The sequence below is a fragment of the Medicago truncatula genome, chromosome 2 (assembly GCF_003473485.1).
Source record: "Medicago truncatula cultivar Jemalong A17 chromosome 2, MtrunA17r5.0-ANR, whole genome shotgun sequence".
In the NCBI taxonomy this organism is placed as follows: Eukaryota; Viridiplantae; Streptophyta; class Magnoliopsida; order Fabales; family Fabaceae; genus Medicago; species Medicago truncatula.
This window is the reverse complement of record NC_053043.1, coordinates 15,116,785-15,136,980: the sequence shown is the minus strand read 5'-3', so window position 1 is coordinate 15,136,980 and position 20,196 is coordinate 15,116,785. Positions and strand designations below refer to the sequence as shown.

General features: G+C 32.6%; 4 protein-coding genes across 5 annotated transcripts; 2 read left to right on the top strand and 2 right to left on the bottom strand.

Moving 5' to 3' along the window:
• Positions 1-3,927: 3,927 nt before the first annotated feature.
• On the bottom strand, positions 3,928-4,296 carry LOC11438696 (agamous-like MADS-box protein AGL80). Its single transcript, XM_003594819.1, has one exon. The coding sequence runs from the start codon at positions 4,294-4,296 to the stop codon at positions 3,928-3,930; it is 369 nt and encodes a 122-aa protein (XP_003594867.1).
• A 4,794-nt stretch (positions 4,297-9,090) lies between these two features.
• On the top strand, positions 9,091-12,040 carry LOC11439625 (pentatricopeptide repeat-containing protein At3g57430, chloroplastic). The gene has a single exon (XM_003594820.4). The coding sequence runs from the start codon at positions 9,132-9,134 to the stop codon at positions 11,805-11,807; it is 2,676 nt and encodes an 891-aa protein (XP_003594868.4). The 5' UTR covers positions 9,091-9,131; the 3' UTR covers positions 11,808-12,040.
• A 950-nt stretch (positions 12,041-12,990) lies between these two features.
• Positions 12,991-18,177, top strand: LOC11439118 (pentatricopeptide repeat-containing protein At3g22470, mitochondrial). 2 transcript variants are annotated; one of them, XR_005644093.1, is made up of 3 exons: positions 12,991-14,744; positions 16,173-16,346; positions 18,042-18,177. XR_005644093.1 is itself a non-coding variant. In XM_003594821.4 (2 exons), exon 1 carries the CDS (start codon positions 13,095-13,097, stop codon positions 14,730-14,732), a length of 1,638 nt encoding a protein of 545 aa, XP_003594869.1. In that variant the 5' UTR covers positions 12,991-13,094; the 3' UTR covers positions 14,733-14,744; positions 16,173-16,782. The 2 variants fall into 2 exon arrangements, 1 of the variants encoding a protein (XP_003594869.1); XM_003594821.4 differs by lacking the exon at positions 18,042-18,177 and having other exon boundaries at positions 16,173-16,782.
• LOC11437637 (UPF0481 protein At3g47200) lies at positions 17,874-19,689 on the bottom strand. Its single transcript, XM_024776548.2, has 2 exons — positions 19,523-19,689; positions 17,874-19,311 (listed from the first exon to the last, which is right to left on the bottom strand). Exon 2 carries the CDS (start codon positions 19,082-19,084, stop codon positions 18,023-18,025), a length of 1,062 nt encoding a protein of 353 aa, XP_024632316.1. The 5' UTR covers positions 19,085-19,311; positions 19,523-19,689; the 3' UTR covers positions 17,874-18,022.
• Between the last annotated feature and the right edge of the window lie 507 nt (positions 19,690-20,196).

Genomic DNA, 20,196 nt, shown 5'->3' with positions numbered 1-20,196 from the left:
CTTTCTCTCATGTGTTAAACAAAGTTGGCCTTTGTATATATATTCGAGATGATGAAGGTCGTTTTGTGTTGGCTGAAGTGGAGTAGCTATCATTGTTACTTGATGTTGATTTGGGAGAGGCACTCAGACTGTTTTTTGCTCTTCAGTGGGTTCGTGACCTTCAGCTGACAAATGTGCATTTTGAGATGGACTCAAAGGTAGTGTTGGACAATATATATGGTAGACAATAATTTCCTAATCTAAATTCAAGATAACATAATATATCATATAAATCACAATTTCGGTAACTAATATTTATGTATGACCTATATCACGAAAAGTAAAAAGAGAAAAGTATAGTTGTACAAATCTCAATGAGTATGATTTTGTACTAATAATCACTTAATTGCTTTTCTACATATATATTCTCTCCATTGAATTATGAATCGAATGAAATTTTAATTTAAAGAGCTATGTTTACAGTAAAATTTATTTGATTTTAAAATATGTCAAATTATTTTATAACTTTTGTCAATGAGTAAATTATTTTAAACTTTTGTCATAAAAAAATACCCAAAACAAAAAAGCAACAAAACATAACTAAAGTACCAAAACTTAAGGCTCCAAGGACCAAACCGCTGCTACTCTAATCCATAACAAAAAACAGACCACACTCTTACACGGAACACAGAGCACTACGAACTCTTTATACCAAACCACCCGAAACAAAAAACACACATACATGCACGACAAGTGCAGCAGAAATCCACATCTCTCTATACTTCCCACCCTAGCACAAACCTTTATGTTAAGTGTTAACAATTGCACCAATGACAGAAAGGTTGGGTGGCCCAAGAGAAAAAAAAACTCATATAAATCATACATCAACAAACCTCTACCAACATGGTAAATAGTACAACAAATTAAACAAAACCTACCAACCCTAAACAACCATAGAATATTTAATCTATAAATTGTTGGTGGTGGTGTCATTTGGAGTTGAACTTAACTTTGAGTAGTCATGACTTGATTTATATGACCATTATTATCCACTTTTTCCAATCTTCTATCAGTTTCCTTCAAATTTTGGTCAATCAACCAAGCAAGATCATTCAAATCAATCATTGACATATCATTGTGCACAATTTCTTCAGCATTAATACATTGAAACATGATGATTGTAATCTCATTTTCCCTGTTGCCCTTCCTTAGTTTTTTCACTTTCTCCTTTACCTTCAAAACCCTTTGCACCATGAATGTCTCCTGGTTCATAATTTTCTTGGTCTTCTTCGATTCATGCATAGTCCTGAATTTTGAGAGCACCCTATGAACTCCTCATGGTGATGGCCAAATATAGGGTGTGTTTGAAACTTTTTCTGTCAAAAGAAAATATATTTTTGAAACTTTTTAATTATATTAATTTTAATAGAATGAAATTTGTATTTAAAAAATTATAAAATAAAGCTGATTTGATTTGAAAATATGTCAAATAGTAAGTGTGAGCAGATAAAAATAAATTTATTTAATTAGGTATGTTGTCCTTAAAAAAATTAATCAGGTATATGGTAAAAAATATTTCACAATTATGTGGTAATTTGATTAAATCAAGTATATATATACATATAATTTCCTGATTTAAATTCAGGAAGACAAAATATATCATATAAATCACCAAGAAAATTTTCTTTAATTAATATTTATGTAAGACCTTTTTTTTTAAGGAATTTATGTATGACCTATATCACAAAAAGTAAAAAGAGAAATGTAAGTTGGACGAATCTCAATGACTGTGATTTTGTAGTAACAATCACTTTAATTGCTTTTCTACATATGTATACATATGTATTTTGTCTATTGAATTTTGAATCGAATGAAATTTTTATTTAAAGAGGTATATTTAGAGTAAAATTTATTTGATTTTAGGCTTAAATATGTCTATAGTCCCAGCAAATAGGGTTTGTTTGAATTTTAGTCTCTGTACTTACTAATCCTTCCAAAATTTCCATGCAATTACTAATCATTTAATTTTTGGTCCTAATCACGTTTGAGTGCTTATGTGGCACATGATTACTAATGTGGCGATGACGTAGCTGAAGCTGACTGGGAAAGGGGATTGATGACTCTGGATTTTCCACCTGAAATGACCATTTTGCCATTAACATATCCATGCACATAAGGAAAGACCAAAATACCACTATCTTCTTTCTTCCCTGTCCGCCCTATTCTTCTGTCCTTAGGAAAATAAAATAAAAAGCCAGTTCTTCTTTTTCTTTCACAATCCCACAAAATAAACTTCTCGATAGATAATTTATACAAAAGCAATGGAATCAACACCGATGAATTGGGAAGCTCTAGATTCTCTGGTAATCAAATTTGCCAAATTGGAGAACCTAATTGAATACTCATCTACACACCTTCTCCTTATTCATTTCCTTCCTATTCCTCTTACCACTCACGTCTCATCATTCGCCAAATCAAGCGCTCCTTAGAAATCGGCACAATCGACGTCGCCATCGAGCTCCTTAGTCTCCTTCGAATCTTATCTATCATTGAATCCTCTTATGTTTACACAAACATGTTTGTAATTGTTATTATCTCTATTGATTTTTCTACGTTTTGATATTGTGGATATTGTTAATTTGTTGTTGTTTTTCTGATTATGGCTTCGTTATGGCAACAAAAGTGACACAAGTCAACCAACATTGGAAAGAGATTAAATCTGGTTGTGCATAACAGAATCAGAGGGTGGTGTTTGTATGGATTTGTTTTGATTATGGCTCTGATGGCAGTGGTTTCAGATTCGGAGGGTCTGTTTGTGGTTCAGTGGTGAAGAGATCGATGGTGTTGTTGGGTTCATTGAGACTGATGAATGAAAAAGAAGGAAGAATATTTATGGTGTTGCTGGGTTCATTAAGGGATGGTGAGAAGATATTTTGGACAAGGAACAAGAGAGGGAAGAAGGAAGGGAAAGCCCTGGGTATTTTGGTAATTTCTCACCTATCTGGTTGTAAAATGGGAATTTCATGTGTAAAAAGCTGAGTCGGCTGGAGCCACGTAAGTAATCACTTGCCACATATGCAAACAAAAGTAATTAGGACAAAATTTCAAGTGATTAGAAATTGCGGGGAAATTTTGGAATGATTAGTAAGTGCAGGGACTAAAATTCAAACGAGCTCTATCTGCAGGTATTATCGACATATTTAACCTTTGATTTTAAAATATATCAAATTGTAATTTTGGATACAAAATAGTTTGTTTAAATAAATTTATTTTATAATTTGTATGTAAGATCTTGCTTTAACTACCGATGATGATATTGTTAACTTGAATTGCATCCTTCAATTATTAAAATAAATATTTTAATTTCAATTTTATAACTTTTCTCATAAAAAATCCCAAAAACAACAAAGAAAACACAACATAACTAAATAAGCACCAAAACTTGAGGCTCACCCATGGTCCAAACTGCTGCTACTCTAAGCAAACAAAACCTCACAACAGCCAAAACCAAAAACAAACTACACCCCTCCACGAATCACAAAGCACCACGAACTCTTTACCAAACCACCCCGAAAAAAAACAAAAAAAACACACACACAAACAAGAACAACAAGTTTAGCATAAACAAACAGGAAGGTTGGGTAGCTCAAGAAAAAAAAACCATACAAATCATACATCATTAAACCCCTACCAACTTGGTAAATGGAACAACATATTACATAAAACCTACCAACCCTAAGCAACCATAGAATATTTAATCTATAAATTGTTGGTGGTGGCGTCATTTGAAGTTGAACTTAACTTTGAGTAGTCATGACTTGACTTGGATGACCATTATTATCCACTTCTTCCAATCTTCTATGAATATCCTTCAAATTTTGATCAATCAACCAAGCAAGAACATTCAAATCAATCATTGACGTATCATCGTGCATAATTTTTTCAGCATTAATTAAGACATTGAAACATGATCATTGTCATCTCTTGCTCCCTGTTTCCCTTCCTTAGTTTTTCCACTTTCTCCTTAGCCTTCAAAACCCGTTGCCTCATGAATGTCTCTTGGTTCATCATTTTCTTGTTCTTCTCTAATTCAGGCATAGTCCTGAATTTTGAGAGCACCCTATGAACTCCCCATGATGATGGCCAAATATGAGGTTGAGGTTCATGAGGACCTTGAACTATAGCACATGCTTCAATACCACAAAGCGTGCTTAGTTCATCGACCTTCTTCAATAAATTATTCTTTCTTTTTTTATAGGTTGCTTTCTGAGCAGCGTCATTGACAATGAAGGTGAGCTTCACCTTTTTCCTAGTCATGATTGTTAGTCTTGACTAGAATGAAGAAAATTAAAGGAAAAAAAGAAAACTGTTTGTTGTGATATATTTTTTTTTGTGATTTTTCTTGTTAATTTTTTTTGTATAAATAGTCAAATTTGATATACTTTGTTTGATTTCTGGATGACATTAGATGTATGTGTGACTAATATACAGTTGGCATTTTTATCAGTAAAATGTTGTCACTTCCATCTATGTAAAAGATGATATACTTTGTTCGATTTCTATATGGCATTAGATGTATGTGTGACTAATATACAACTGACATTTTTAACAGTAAAATGTTGTCACTTGCATTCCATCTATGTAAAAGATGATATACTTTGTTCGATTTTTATATGGGATTAGATGTATGTGTGACTAATATCAAGCTGGCATTTTTATTTGTTGTCACTTTATTGGCATTTCATCTATGTAAAAAATATTGTCACTTTATTGCCATTCCATCTATGTATAAAATATATTATCCTGTATAGATGCATGCACATTGATTACTAATAGGATTTTTTATTTGACCGTTAGCTTTTAGATATTTACAGTATATTACTAAAATTATTAATTGTGTGATTATTTGATATCATTTTTAAAAACTATTTTCTAATATAATATTACAATGTAGGTATATTTTTTTTTTGTCTTAGATAATCCACTGAAATTAAACACACACACAATATGAGGTCCCGGGTTCGAATCCGGATCACGACATCCAGCTTTGCAATTTCGATATTTGTCTGTTAAGTTAGGATTTATAGATCAATGTACGTATATTTACCAAAAATAAAATAAAGACATTTTTTTTGAGAAAAAATAAATTATTGAAGTCTATCAATAAAAAAAGTTTGTTCAGATAAGCCTGTCAATATAACTTCCTTTCAAAAAAAAAAAAAAATCGTAGGCTCAAATTTTCGCATACATTTGGGACAAAAGCAACTTCAGTTAAATAACATTATATCTCCTTTAAAATTTGTCTAAAATCTGTCTCAAATAGAGACATAGACAGATTTGGGACAGAATCTTAAGATAATAATTTTATCTTCAATTTGCACTTATATATAGTATAGTGTGTGTCTAATCTATATATCTCCTTTAAAATTTCTCTCTTGCGAGCTGTTAAATGAAACTTTAATTTTTTTCTCTTTTATTTATCAAAGAGAGTGGGATTTTTTTTACCATAAATCAACCCTCTAAATCATTTTTCTCATTCTCTCAAAAAAAAAAATCATTTTTCTCTTTCTATTTTATTTTAATTAATGATTTTCACATTTATTTAGTTTTTACTTTTGTGATATCATGGTCTTAGTACGACGTTATTTTGTTCGTCGTCTTTGTACGTCGTTGTTTGTCTTTCTCGTCTTATTCAAATTCATTTCAAGTTTTCCAATTAACTTCGATTCAGGATGACTCCATCTCAGATGGCACCATCCAATGCACTTTTTTAGTTTTTAATTTTTTATTAAAATTATTTCTCCATCCTTCATCATGGCTTCAACTAAGATGGAGTGATCCTACTGGTATTTTTTTTTTTTTTCTTTATTTTTTTAACTGAATTATTTCTCACAAAAAAAATGTGTCGGGCCACAGGTTATTCTCACAAAAATTGTCCTAATGTTGCCTACAAATAGTACTCTCGTTGCATTTTATTTTGTAAACATGGTCCATACATTGTATTTTTAATATTACTAACAGTTAAAATCGTCTTTTTGTTATAATTATAATTATTAATAATATTATTTTGTACTAAATTAAAATCATTAATGTAAAAACGTAAAAAAAAAGATGTAAAAAATGTTTTTTTTTTTTAATAAAATATTGTGAGTAGGCGGGATATATTGATGGATGTATCACACTATTTAGACTACCTTAATGCATAACCTATCCTTTGGCTTATCGCAAGAAAGAAAAAAATTATTCATAATCTACTCACTCTAAACATATAAAATCATTAGATCTTATGTTCATGTTCTTCATCAAAAACATGTCTTCTATGTCAATATCCTTACGAAGAACCTTAATACTATAACTTATTGTCTCATAGTTGTCGATATTTGCCAACAAGATATAAGGATCAACTAGATACATTAATTATTGAATGTATTTAATATTTATCCATTTTTAACATGTCAATATATATCAATGAGATAAGATATAAGATATAATCGCACATCCCATTCATTTTCTTTATCCTTGAAGTTGCCTTTTTCTTCTTTACTTATTACGGTTTTCACTTTCTTGCAATTTTGGTCTCAAAATGCTAATTTAACCATGAACTCGAATATATCCAATCACATAACCCGAGATCCATCCAACTCACAATCCGTTGATAGGGATGCTTTGAATGGTTGAAAATGGATCAGAATCCTTTTGGGACTAATTGAAATAGTTTTTGTTTTCAGTTTTTGAAATATACAAATCCTCTTCTCACAATAGTTATCCTTTTATATGTTTTTGTTTTAGTCCCCAAAACTAAAAAATTTAAAACAGTTTCGAAAACTGTAATTTTAAAAAATAGTTTAGCAAAAAAATTTTTAATTTTCAAGTTTTTAAAAACTGAAAAAGAGTTTTTGAGAAGTGTTTCAAACAGACTCCTTGATTATTTTTTGGGTAGGTGGTTTTGGTTTCGAAACCACTCAAAACTGTCGTTTGGGTATTTTACGTAGCAAGTATTTCAAAGTTCATATAGAATGGTGTTACAGTATGCTCTTGTTGTATATATCCATGTTCATTGGATTTGCTTTAGTATTATGATTTTCATTACATAACATAACATGATAAAGCCTTTAGAACAAATAGTTCTCTCAAGTGAACATTAAGTTAGCTTGATTGATTGTGTAATACCCTAATGAATATTAAAATATTGTTATTAAAGTATCTATAGTCAAGTGATATTGTTAAATATGATGACAAAAAACAACACATTGAAACTATTGCATGGGCAGACAAATTACTTTAATTAATGTATCTCAGATACACGATTTTATTCAATGCCCTAAAATAGTTTGAAGGGATATTGTATTTTATATGCAGGGGTCGGGGTTCGAACCCCGGACACTCCACTTCTTCATAATTTAATTGTGTGAGCTCTAGCGAATAGGCTACTTGACAAAAAAAAAAAAAAACTCTCAATTGAAAATATTTAGTTTTTGTGAAGATATTGATAAAACCCCTATTTATGAAATCAGGTTTTGCTGCTGTAATAACAACACGCAATTTCACGTAGTTTTCGATCTCAGCCGTTCATCTCAGATCGAACGGTTGAGATTAAAACTGTATGTTTTTAGTTAAAACAATCATAACTATCAAATTATGATCGGATGGTTGTCATTGATTACAGCACCCTGTTGTTACAGCAGGGAATCCTATAGTGGTATTTGTGGAACAAAGAACAATTTTTTTATTTTTTTATAGTGCAAAACGTCGCATATAAAAAGATTGAATATAAGAATAGAATATATGGAAGCAAACAAAACATAATTTGCTTTTGACTTCAATATCAAAAACCCTCCAAAATTAAGACATGATTCACCATGGCAGAGATCAAGATATCCATAGAATTGCAATCCCACAATGTAAGTAAACCCCATATACTTGTAGAACCTATAAAAGAAAAAGAAAAAAACTCTTTCTACCTCCAAAGTATTTCACAAATAGAATGATCCACCACCTTCATCTTGGTTTCTTGAATGCACGCCACTAATGACTTCTTTGTAGACATTTCTTGTGCATCGAGAAATCAAGGGTAAATCATGCATTATAATTTGGTGGTTTGTTTTTCTATGGTAAGATTTTGTATGCTCGGTTACTTGTCATACAATTATCAGCTATTTGAGAATTGAAGAATGATGTCACATTTGAAAATCATATACAAATATGACTCATATTAACAAGTGTGTCTCATTACTCTTTTAGATACTCACTCCGTCCCAATTTATAAGCAAAAAAACATAAAATCACACTTATTAAGAAAACAAAAACAGAGTAGTTTGAGGTATGATTTTTTGTGTTCTTCTTGGAATAAATTTCATAGAAAGATGTATAAACAATTCTTATTGGTTAATGATTATGGAGAGAATAGAAAGGAGAACAAATTGAATGCAATTTGCATTTAATTTTACTTTGGAAAAGATGATTTTCTTGAAATAATATAAAAATTGATCTTTTTTGCTTATATTTTGAGACAAAGAAAATGAATTTTTTTTGCTTATAATTTAAGACGGAGGGAGTATGTCTCAAATCTCATATGAAAAACTTTTTCTTTTTATTTTTAGCCGTGGTGTGTTCAACTTAAAGGATGTTTATGACTTGGTGATCGAATATTTTAGCTCATTTTTAAGTGAAATTTGATTTTGATTTTTGTTTGGTCAACTCACTTATTATATAAGTTAATCTTTTTTCTTTCTAATATAATTTTAAGGTGAAGGGATGATGTCTCAATCAAAGATAGAGAAGACTTTATGGTCAAAAAGTATTTACATTTATCTCTTTTTAAAGACACTAGTTGATTAATAACATATCTTATTAAAAACAACGTTTTTTTAGTTAGCAAGTTATCGGTAATTTAGTACGTGTCAAAAAACATATGAGATGCAACATAAATTTTCTCCATGTTCCTCTATTAACAATAGTATGATCGAATCTCTAACATCTTAATTAAGACATCAAAATTTCTTCTCACATGAATCTAACTCATTACTACCCATATGATAAAAAAGATGATCTAACACAAATTAAATAATCTAAAATATTTTCATGTAAATATAGTTGGTTGTTGATATAGAGAACATAACTATAATGTTATCAAATAAAGATTGTTGGTTTGAATGGTCGTTGACATGTCCTCTTTCACTCAACCACTACTCCTCCCTTATCCATCTTCTATCCACACCCCCAATAAACACCATTCTCCACCCACCTCTTCCTCCGCCATCACCACCACCACCACCACCACCACCACCGTCGCCGCAGAACCACGTTTACCTTCCGAATGGGTCAGTCACCTTCGCTCCCAAACCCAATCCTCCTCCACCTTCCACCAGGCCATCTCCACATACACCAACATGGTCACCGCCGGCGTCCCTCCTGACAATTTCGCTTTCCCCGCCGTCCTCAAAGCAACCGCCGGCATCCAAGACCTTAACCTCGGCAAACAACTCCATGCCCATGTCTTCAAATTCGGACAAGCTCTCCCTACTGCTGTCCCTAACTCCCTCGTTAACATGTACGGTAAATGCGGTGATATCGACGCTGCACGCCGTGTGTTTGATGAAATAACCAACCGTGATGATGTCTCATGGAACTCCATGATCAACGCAGCATGTCGGTTTGAGGAATGGGAGCTGGCAGTTCATCTTTTCCGGTTAATGTTGTTGGAGAATGTGGGACCTACTTCGTTTACATTGGTTAGTGTAGCTCATGCTTGTTCAAATCTAATTAATGGGTTGTTACTTGGGAAGCAAGTTCATGCTTTTGTGTTGAGGAATGGTGATTGGAGAACTTTTACTAACAATGCTTTGGTTACAATGTATGCTAAGTTAGGTAGAGTTTATGAAGCTAAGACTTTGTTTGATGTGTTTGATGACAAAGATTTGGTTTCATGGAACACAATTATTAGTTCACTTTCTCAAAATGATAGGTTTGAGGAAGCTTTGTTGTATTTACATGTTATGCTTCAAAGTGGTGTTAGGCCGAATGGTGTTACCTTAGCTAGTGTTTTGCCTGCATGTTCTCATTTAGAGATGTTGGGTTGTGGAAAAGAGATACATGCTTTTGTATTGATGAACAATGATTTGATTGAGAATTCTTTTGTTGGTTGTGCTTTGGTTGACATGTACTGTAATTGTAAGCAACCTGAAAAGGGTAGGTTGGTTTTTGATGGGATGTTTAGGAGGACAATTGCAGTTTGGAATGCTATGATTGCTGGTTATGTGCGCAATGAGTTTGATTATGAGGCTATTGAGCTTTTTGTTGAGATGGTTTTTGAGTTGGGTTTGAGTCCGAATTCCGTGACTTTATCGAGTGTTTTGCCTGCTTGTGTGCGGTGCGAATCGTTTTTGGACAAAGAAGGGATCCATAGTTGTGTAGTGAAATGGGGTTTTGAGAAGGATAAGTATGTGCAAAATGCACTAATGGACATGTATTCCAGAATGGGAAGGATAGAGATTGCAAGGAGTATATTTGGAAGCATGAATAGGAAAGATATAGTTTCTTGGAACACAATGATTACTGGTTATGTTGTTTGTGGTCGCCACGATGATGCACTTAATCTTCTGCATGACATGCAGAGAGGTCAAGCAGAACACAGGATTAACACATTTGATGATTATGAGGATAACAAAAACTTTCCCCTTAAGCCGAATTCTGTGACTCTAATGACTGTGCTTCCTGGCTGTGCCGCTTTGGCAGCACTTGGAAAAGGTAAGGAAATTCATGCTTATGCTGTTAAACAAATGCTATCAAAGGATGTTGCTGTTGGAAGTGCACTAGTTGACATGTATGCAAAATGTGGTTGCTTGAACTTATCTAGGACAGTATTTGAGCAAATGTCTGTAAGAAATGTTATTACTTGGAATGTTCTTATCATGGCTTATGGGATGCATGGGAAAGGGGAAGAGGCTTTGAAGCTTTTTAGAAGAATGGTGGAAGAAGGAGACAACAATAGGGAAATAAGGCCTAATGAAGTAACTTATATTGCTATTTTTGCTTCTCTTAGTCACTCTGGTATGGTTGATGAAGGCCTTAATTTATTCTATACAATGAAAGCTAAACATGGGATTGAACCCACATCCGACCATTATGCTTGTCTTGTGGACTTGCTTGGCCGATCAGGCCAGATCGAAGAGGCCTATAATCTTATCAAGACAATGCCATCCAATATGAAGAAAGTAGATGCATGGAGCAGCTTGCTTGGTGCCTGCAAGATCCACCAAAATTTAGAAATTGGTGAAATTGCAGCAAAGAACCTATTTGTCTTGGACCCAAATGTGGCTAGCTATTATGTTCTACTGTCTAACATTTACTCTTCAGCTGGACTATGGGACCAAGCAATCGATGTTAGGAAGAAAATGAAGGAAAAGGGAGTAAGAAAAGAACCTGGATGTAGTTGGATTGAACATGGCGATGAGGTTCACAAGTTTTTGGCAGGGGATGTTTCACATCCACAAAGTAAAGAGGTCCATGAATATCTTGAAACTCTGTCATTAAGAATGAAAAAAGAGGGATATGTACCTGATACTTCTTGTGTACTTCACAATGTCGGCGAGGAAGAGAAAGAAACTATGCTTTGTGGGCATAGTGAGAGATTGGCAATAGCTTTTGGCCTTTTAAATACTTCTCCTGGTACTACCATTAGAGTTGCTAAAAATCTTAGGGTCTGCAATGACTGTCATGTTGCCACTAAATTCATATCAAAGATTGTGGATAGGGAAATCATTCTTAGAGATGTTAGAAGATTCCATCATTTCAGAAATGGAACTTGCTCTTGTGGGGACTATTGGTAAAAAGTCAATAGTAAAAAGTTCATTTTTTCTAAATAATTCATCTAACCCCCTCCTCCTCCCTCTATTTCTCTTTCCCATCTACCTTCTTTTCTCTTCTCCTTCATGGATTCATGGACGAGAAGTGTACCATTGCAACTTTATTGTTGCACGATTTGGATAACTAAGAATGTGTATAGATTCTCATGTTGTTTCTGTTGAAATCCTTGCTAAGTTGTCGTTTTCTTAGTTGTTTACGACACGATCCAAAGTAAGACCTCAGTGGTGGTCGGAGTAGGTTGCTGATGGCGGAGCAATGGCGAAACTTTGTTCGGGTGAGGTGGTGGATGGTACTTGCATGCATTCCATACTAAAGAGAGTGTATTGGATTTAGAATTTAAGGAATTTTAAATGACTTTATAATGATAAAAAAGATTTTGGTATTCGAATCTTTTACAAAATATAAATAAATATTGTTGTATTCAGTTAAGCCAATCCAAAAAAGATATTTTCAAAGCAACGAAATATATTGGTATTCACAGCTTATAAAATGTCTTGATATTAAAAAATATACAAATTTTGATAGATTCTATTATGGAATATAAGAAAGAAATGCCAAAAAATAGAGATTAAAAAGGGGATAGATAGGGTGAGGGGGTCGAATTACGTGTATATTAATCAAATCGTTACAAGACAACTCTTTATTTTTTAAAGATTTTTAAGAATGATTCTTGAATCCTATTGAATTTAAGATATAATTAATTGGTTTATGGTATCAAACAAACAATTTATATGTCATGGTATATACTATTAGTTATATATAACTATCTATGTGCTGCTAGTGCTCTAAATTTAGCAGGAGATTAAAAACAAATCCCTTCCTTTCCATCTCCGGTAACTGTGAGGAGACTTTTCTTACTCTTCTATATATTTTTTTTGTTGTTAAGGTTGAGTGTGAGCATCCTCCAAATGCAATTGTAGATATGATTCCTCGAGTCAAATAGAATCGTAATGAATGATAAAACTCTTCTTCAAAAGATTTAACATTGATACATTTTCATAACTGAATTCGAATCTACAACATCTAATTAAACTGAAAAAGATCTCATATCTTAATCATTGTTTTTTTTACATCAAAATATAATTTCATTAACAAAATTAAAATTTATTTCTTTGATAAATAAAATTTAGTATAATTGTTTTTTTTCAAAAAACAGTTTAACAGATCGAACATATTTTTACCGAAAAAACTAACTCATTTCAATTTCAAATTGATTTTGGGTCACTCACTGATTCACTGCAATCACAACAATGTTTTCTTCTTCTTCTTCATCAAAGTTAACGAGGTATGTTTTTTGCTTTTCTGTTACAGTTCCCAAAAATTTCAATTCATCTTTTTATTTCTCCTCCTCAACTTCAACCATTGATGATTCCATTTCACTGTTCAACCGTTTGCTTCATAAGAACAATCCCATCCCACCCGCCATTGAATTCGGCAAGATTTTAGGTTCCCTTCTCAAAGCCAAACAATACCAAACCGCTCTTTCCCTTTCGCAACAAATGGAGTTTAACGGAATTAAACCCGACTTTATCACTTGCAATCTCTTGATGAATTGTTTTTCCCAATTGGGTCATATCAAATTTTCATTTTCCGTATTCGCCAAGATTCTCAAAAAGGGTTATCACCCTGATGCTGTAACTTTCACTATACTCATCAAGGGTCTTTGTCTTAAAGGCGAGGTTCATAAAGCATTGTACTTTCACGATAAGGTGGTAGCGCAGGGGTTTCAGTTGGATCAAGTTAGTTATGGGACGTTGATCAATGGGTTATGTAGAGTTGGCGAAACAAAAGCAGCTGTACAATTGTTGAGACGGGTTGATGGAAAATTGGTTCGGCCTAATGTGGTAATGTATAGCACGATTATTGATAGTATGTGTAAGGATAAACTTGTTAACGATGCTTTTGATTTATATTGTGAAATGGTTTCTAAAAGAATTTCTCCTGATGTAGTCACTTATAGTTCTTTAATTAGTGGCTTTTGCGTTGTTGGTAAATTGAAATATGCTGTTGATTTGTTTAATAGAATGATATCGGACAACATTAATCCGAATGTGTATACTTTTAGTATATTGATTGATGGTTTTTGTAAGGAAGGAAAGGTGAGAGAAGCTAAAAATGTGTTAGCTGTGATGATGAAAAAAAACGTAAAACTTGATGTTGTTACTTATAACTCTTTAATGGATGGATATTGCTTAGTTAAACAAGTGAACAAGGCCAAGAGTTTATTCAACGTTATGGCTCAAAGGGGAGTAACTCCTGACGTTTGGAGCTACAGTATCATGATTAATGGATTTTGTAAGATTAAAATGGTAGATGAAGCCATGAAGCTCTTTGAAGAAATGCATTGTAAACAAATTTTTCCAAATGTGGTAACTTACAATTCCCTTGTTGATGGTTTGTGTAAATCTGGAAGAACCTCGTGTGCTTTGGAGCTTGTCGATGAAATGCATGATAGAGGTCAACCATCTAATATAATTACTTACAATTCTATATTAGATGCTATATGCAAAAACAATCATGTTGATAAGGCAATTGTGTTATTAACAAAAATTAAAGAGAAGGGTATTCAACCAGATATTTTCACGTATACTGTTCTTATTAATGGATTGTGTAAAGTTGGAAGACTAGACGATGCACAAAAGGTTTTTGAAGATCTTTTGGTCAAAGGCTACAGTCCAAATATCTATACATATACTTCTTTGATCAATGGATTTTGTAACAAGGGCTTCTTTGATGAAGGATTGGCCATGCTGTCAAAAATGAAAGACAATGGTTGCATTCCTAATGCTATAACTTACGAAATACTTATTCATTCTCTCTTTGAAAAAGATGAAAATGATAAAGCAGAGAAACTTCTTCGTGAAATGATAGCGAGAGGTCTACTTTAATACCGCAACCAGGTAACATATTTTTTTCTATTTATATATTTTCATTTTGAATTTATGTTTCAATGTTATTCCATCATTTCATATATGTAGTTAGTTGCTTCATCTAATGGGAAAAAAAAAAAAAGGCACTTGTTATTGTTGTTTCTTACTTTCTTTTTTAAGTGTGTTTATCCTTCACAAACATATAGGTTGGTTCTGAGTTCCAACTTGAAGCAAATTGTAGAATATCATAATTTTTCGTGTCTAGGAGTGTTGTATTGAGTTTGTGCTAATTGTATTACATCTCCAGCCAATATCTTAATTCTTTGTATGAAGAAAATTTCATTTCAATACCGATTGCGACAAGGATGAATCAGTTAGTCTTTGGGTAAGTGGTAACTCATAGACATATGTATGACAGGTCTTAAATATGGAAAGTCTATTCTAGAAAAGAGAAAATGAGTTGTGAGGTAATGAGTGAAGAAGCGTGACCTGGCAGATGGTGGGGGTGTTGGAGAGAAAAAGCACAGAAAAGTTGGTTACTATTCTTTTGAGTTCCAATCTTAATATAGTTGCATTTTCCATTCCCGTTCTCTGTTACTTGTTGATTCATTCCTGGTTTACAGTTTTAAAATTCTAACAAATACAGATGTAAAATACATGTGAATATATATGCAGTTTATTTTGTATCTTTTCTATATTCTTCATGTTAGGAGATGGGAATTATTTTGCCTAACAATCAATCTGTAGAACATTGTCGACTCTATATTAGTTTGTTGTGTTGATAATACTAGCTAATTCATACTAGGAATCCCGGACGAAAGGTATAATATCTTTCAGCAACCTTTTTCCATTGCTAGTTGTTCCAAACCACAATTTACATGTACAAATGGAATTATAATTATCTCTCTTAATCTAGTAATATTATGTAAGTTTTATGTTTTTGAATACATCTATATAGCTTATTTGTTAATTTAGTGTGGAAATCCCGCCCCGAGCATGAGGGGGGGTGTTGGTAAACCACCTTAATTGCGATGTGATCTGCCCCTAGTTGCCTTATGTTGGCTTGTCTTTGAGGGGGTGGATTTAGTCCCACATCGGTTAGATAGGAAGCTTGATCAAAGTTTATAAAGAGGAGGCACTCCTCACCTTACAAGCTGGTTTTGTAAGGATGAGTTAAGTACCTAGATCGACCAAAAACATGTAGCAGCTGGACTATTTTCAGTTATTTTTTTCAATGTGATGACTGATGACTTCCATTTACTCATCACGGTTGAGTGAATGGAGGACGGCATTTTGCATGTTGGTCTGCTTTGTTTTTATTCAGAAAACTTCATTCCTTCACGGATGCAATGAAATAAACTACATATTTTCTTATGAATACAATACACCCTTCAGAAAAACTTCATTTTGTTATGATTTCTGAGATTAAGTGTTGCTCTTCTCTTTTTTTTTTTTAAGGTGGATGCATGAGAACTCTCAATTATGTATGGAGGTGAAATATTCTATACAAGCATCAACATGAGGTTGAGAATGAATGTTTTGGAAATACAGTATCAGAGATTGAATAAAGACTAGAGTTTGGAAAGCAATGTCGGAGCTGTCCCACTTATCTTGAAGGTTTCAAATATTTTGGTAAGGGATTAAATTTTGTAGAAGGATTGATTGATTTTTTTAAGCCAAAAGAACATAGAAATTGGAACACTGGTTAATTCATAAGAGATTTAGAATCGGTATCAAGAATAGATGTAAAAATGTATCTGATTTCACATCTATCTCTTACATCAACTGAAGTTCATGGACCTGTCTTCAAATGAACATCTGTTTTTCTTCTTTGTTTGTATATGATTAGACAACAAAATTACACATCTAGTCTTTTAATGCTAAAATGTCGCTCCCAGAGTTGCTCATGTTAATGCATATCATAGTGGAGTTGTTGCCTATCATTATGTTCAATACTCTCAGCAAGCATCTTCAACAAGTCTAAATAGGACAAATGCAATCTAATATGTTCTGGAATTGCTTTTGTAAATTCATGCTTTTATCAATAAAATGGATTGTTTTTGGTTCAGATTAGCTGGTACATTTCTTTTATTTAAAGAAACATATCCTTGGATACCTCCAAAGCAATTTTCAGCTTCTGTTGATCTTTCTGAAGTATATACACAATCTATTATAATAGTTGTGTTAAGAATTCCACATTAGATGAAAGATGGTTTGAAGATATGTTTAAAAGTGGGGTAAATCTTCATTTTACAAGCCAGCTTTGTGGTGTTGGGGTTCAACCACAAATTCTAAGATCGGGTCACCCTCTATTTATATGCACAACCAAACCGAATAGTGTTGGACGTGAAGGGGTGTAATGGGAAAACCTAAGTTCCACATAAAAGATATGACTATTATTACATGGTTGAGAGATGACCTGAACAAATACTTTTAAGCGGGGGCAATCTTCACCTCACAAATTGGTATTATATGGTTGTGTTAGGTCCAATCGTGATTTCCAAGAGTTGTTGAATCAACTATTAGTCTTGTTGTAGACTTAAGCTAGTGAACAAATAATAAGGTCCTTTGATCGGTTTATGGTTATCACATAACAACTCTTTTACACTTCTTTATGCAACATAATGAACATGACATAGTACAATCTGAACCCATTGGCTAAACTAGTGATACAGGACTGCAGGTCCACAACAATGTTACTATAAAATAACTTATAAAAGGGTTAAGATGCTAATGAAATTAAAATTTATAAAGCTTATGAAACTTCCAGATGATGTGAATTCAACATACTTAATTGTGGCTTTAGGAGTTCTCGTAGCTTCTCGTGATGAATCTGTGGTCATTATGTATAAGCTAACAATTTACTTAAGCTTTTATCATAAAAGTTACTAGTAAACTAAAAAAAGCTTTGTTTTAATCATACAAATTATTTGTGACGATCAGTGCCATGTTTCTACTCTTTCTAGTATCAAGACATGGACATTAGATTTACAGTACAGAAGGGGATAAGATCCATAGAAGCATACACCTATAGACGTCAATTATGAAGTCATTTTAGAAAGAGTAGAAAACCTCGAATTCTATAAGTCATTTTATAAGTACTCAATTATGAAGCATTAGCAATATATAAAAATAAATAAAAAAATTAAGTGTAGAACCTAAATCCAACAATAATGTATAATCAGTGTAGTTTTGAATTCTCCATTGCACCCAAGAAAAACTAGTAAGAAAATCGATGTACTAACAAGGGACATTGTAATTTGCAAAGTAGCTAAGGATTAACATATTACATAATATTAATTGTATCATTATTTAAATAATGACCAGATCGAACATACAGCCTGGATGAAAGTAAACAGAAGCAGCAATACAGCAGTAATAGTTGAAGCTATTTTCCAAGGAGTGTTGAAGTACTCATGAACAAAGATAGCCTTATATTTATTCCTAGGGTTTTCATAGAAACCATTTAACCCCTTGCATAGAGATCGATATTTTGAATTGAATCTATACATTGAGATATTTTTGCAAAGATTGTTGATCATTGTATCCAATGCATTAGCATCACCCATCCAGTTGACAATAATTCCCTTTTCAACTAAGATGCTCACATCCTTTTCGCTATTAATAAGAAAATCTAACATAATTAAGTACTGAGTAATGTAGTTTTGACCTGAATAGTTACATTCTTCAAATGCCAATATATTCCTCATGTACATCTCTGTTGAATCATAAACATGAAAGCATGGCATTTTCAAGACGCCCTTATCAAATTCCAAGTCAAGTAAGCATTTACTTTCACTTACTTGAAATACTAATCCTGCTTCTGATAATTGGCTCACACTGTATACATGTTCAATTGCATTTCCCACTTCTTGTACAAAATCAAATGATAATGGCAGCAAAAATGTTCTTAGAAGATCTGTGAAGTGTTTTGGACATTGCGCTCTTTCTGAGTTTATGTTCTGTACGTTGAAATGTTGAAAATAATGTATAGTAATTGTAGTAAATGAGGGAAATTCAGGATTTAAACCAGCTAATTTGTATATGTCTTCAAGAACAAAATAGGGTAGCTGGTTTTCAAGTAATACTAAGTCACGAATAATGTCATCAAGTAACCAAGGTTTTGATAATATAGGGTCATTTTTCAAACAATATGCGTTTCTAAAATAACATCTAAGAAAAAGTTCAATTATGAAGCATGCATCAATTATAATGATTTTTAAGAAATCGTTGTTGTTAAAGCTATCAAGCCCTGCATAACAACCTCGAATTCTACTTTCCCACTCTTGAAGTTTTAGAACAAAATCAACCACACACAGATGTGTTCTAGTTAGAAATCCCTTGAGATATTTGAGTTTGAGTTCTTCCATTTGATGCAAAATGTTGTTGTCACTAATTGAGCCATGTGGATTGTGAAAAGGACCAATTAAATAATTTGAGGCGTATAAGCTTGTGGATTATGTTGGCGAATTTTTTGTGATACTTTATAGATGTATTGCTCATTGATTCGAGACACTTCTGGAAGAACCACTCTTTCAAGCATTTCAATCAATTCATTCTTCAGTTGCACATAACCATTTGCTTTTGCCTCCATTTTCTAAAAATATCATCAATTCAATATCGATTAGTTTATCGGTCATGTTTAAATTTTTACAATTTAACCTATTTCTGTTGCTTCTATTTAACAAGTGAGGTCTATAAAATTACTTAGTGAAGTCATCCAATAAGATATGAAACAGGTTATCAATAATTCTTATACAGAATTGAAATAAATAAATAAATATATACTAATAAAAAGAAGAAGGAACCTGAATGTTGAAATAATGAAGTATTAATCTTTAGTAGTTTTGGTTAACTTGGAACAGATCTCAACTCCACTCTCTCAATATTGCTTTTGGATTGGTCTCATTGTGAAGGTTGGTCTTGTTTTATATTCCAAGATAAATGGTGATGATATTGTGAAGCTGTAATTGGTTTCTTTGAGTTAACCAATCAATAAATAGGATCAGTTGAATATGAGTTTGATTTTGATATTTTATCCGACCAAGGAAACTATAGTTTAAGTTGCCACCCCATATTTTATGTGTTTCACGGGTCTGTTCATACTTCATGGTAATATTTTATTTTATTTCATTTGTGGGTAAAAATAATAAATTAGAATTTTTTTGATTCTATATAGTTTATTCATTGACTTTTTCTTTTATAAATATATATTCAATTTTATTTTGTATACAGAAAAGGACAATTATCTTAAAGTAGGGGAATGGTGTTGGTCTTTATTGTCAAATTGATAAATATATTAGGGATGATAATTAATACATTTGGGATTAATTTTCTGTTTTTTGGAAGAACAGTACATTTGCGATTAATTGACTTGATTTAGTCTCCATACGAAAAGATATAAAAATAAACTAACAACCTCTAGGGTTGGTTAGTGGTTTAGGCTTAGAACTTCGAAGCGTACTTGTCTTATTGTTTCAGA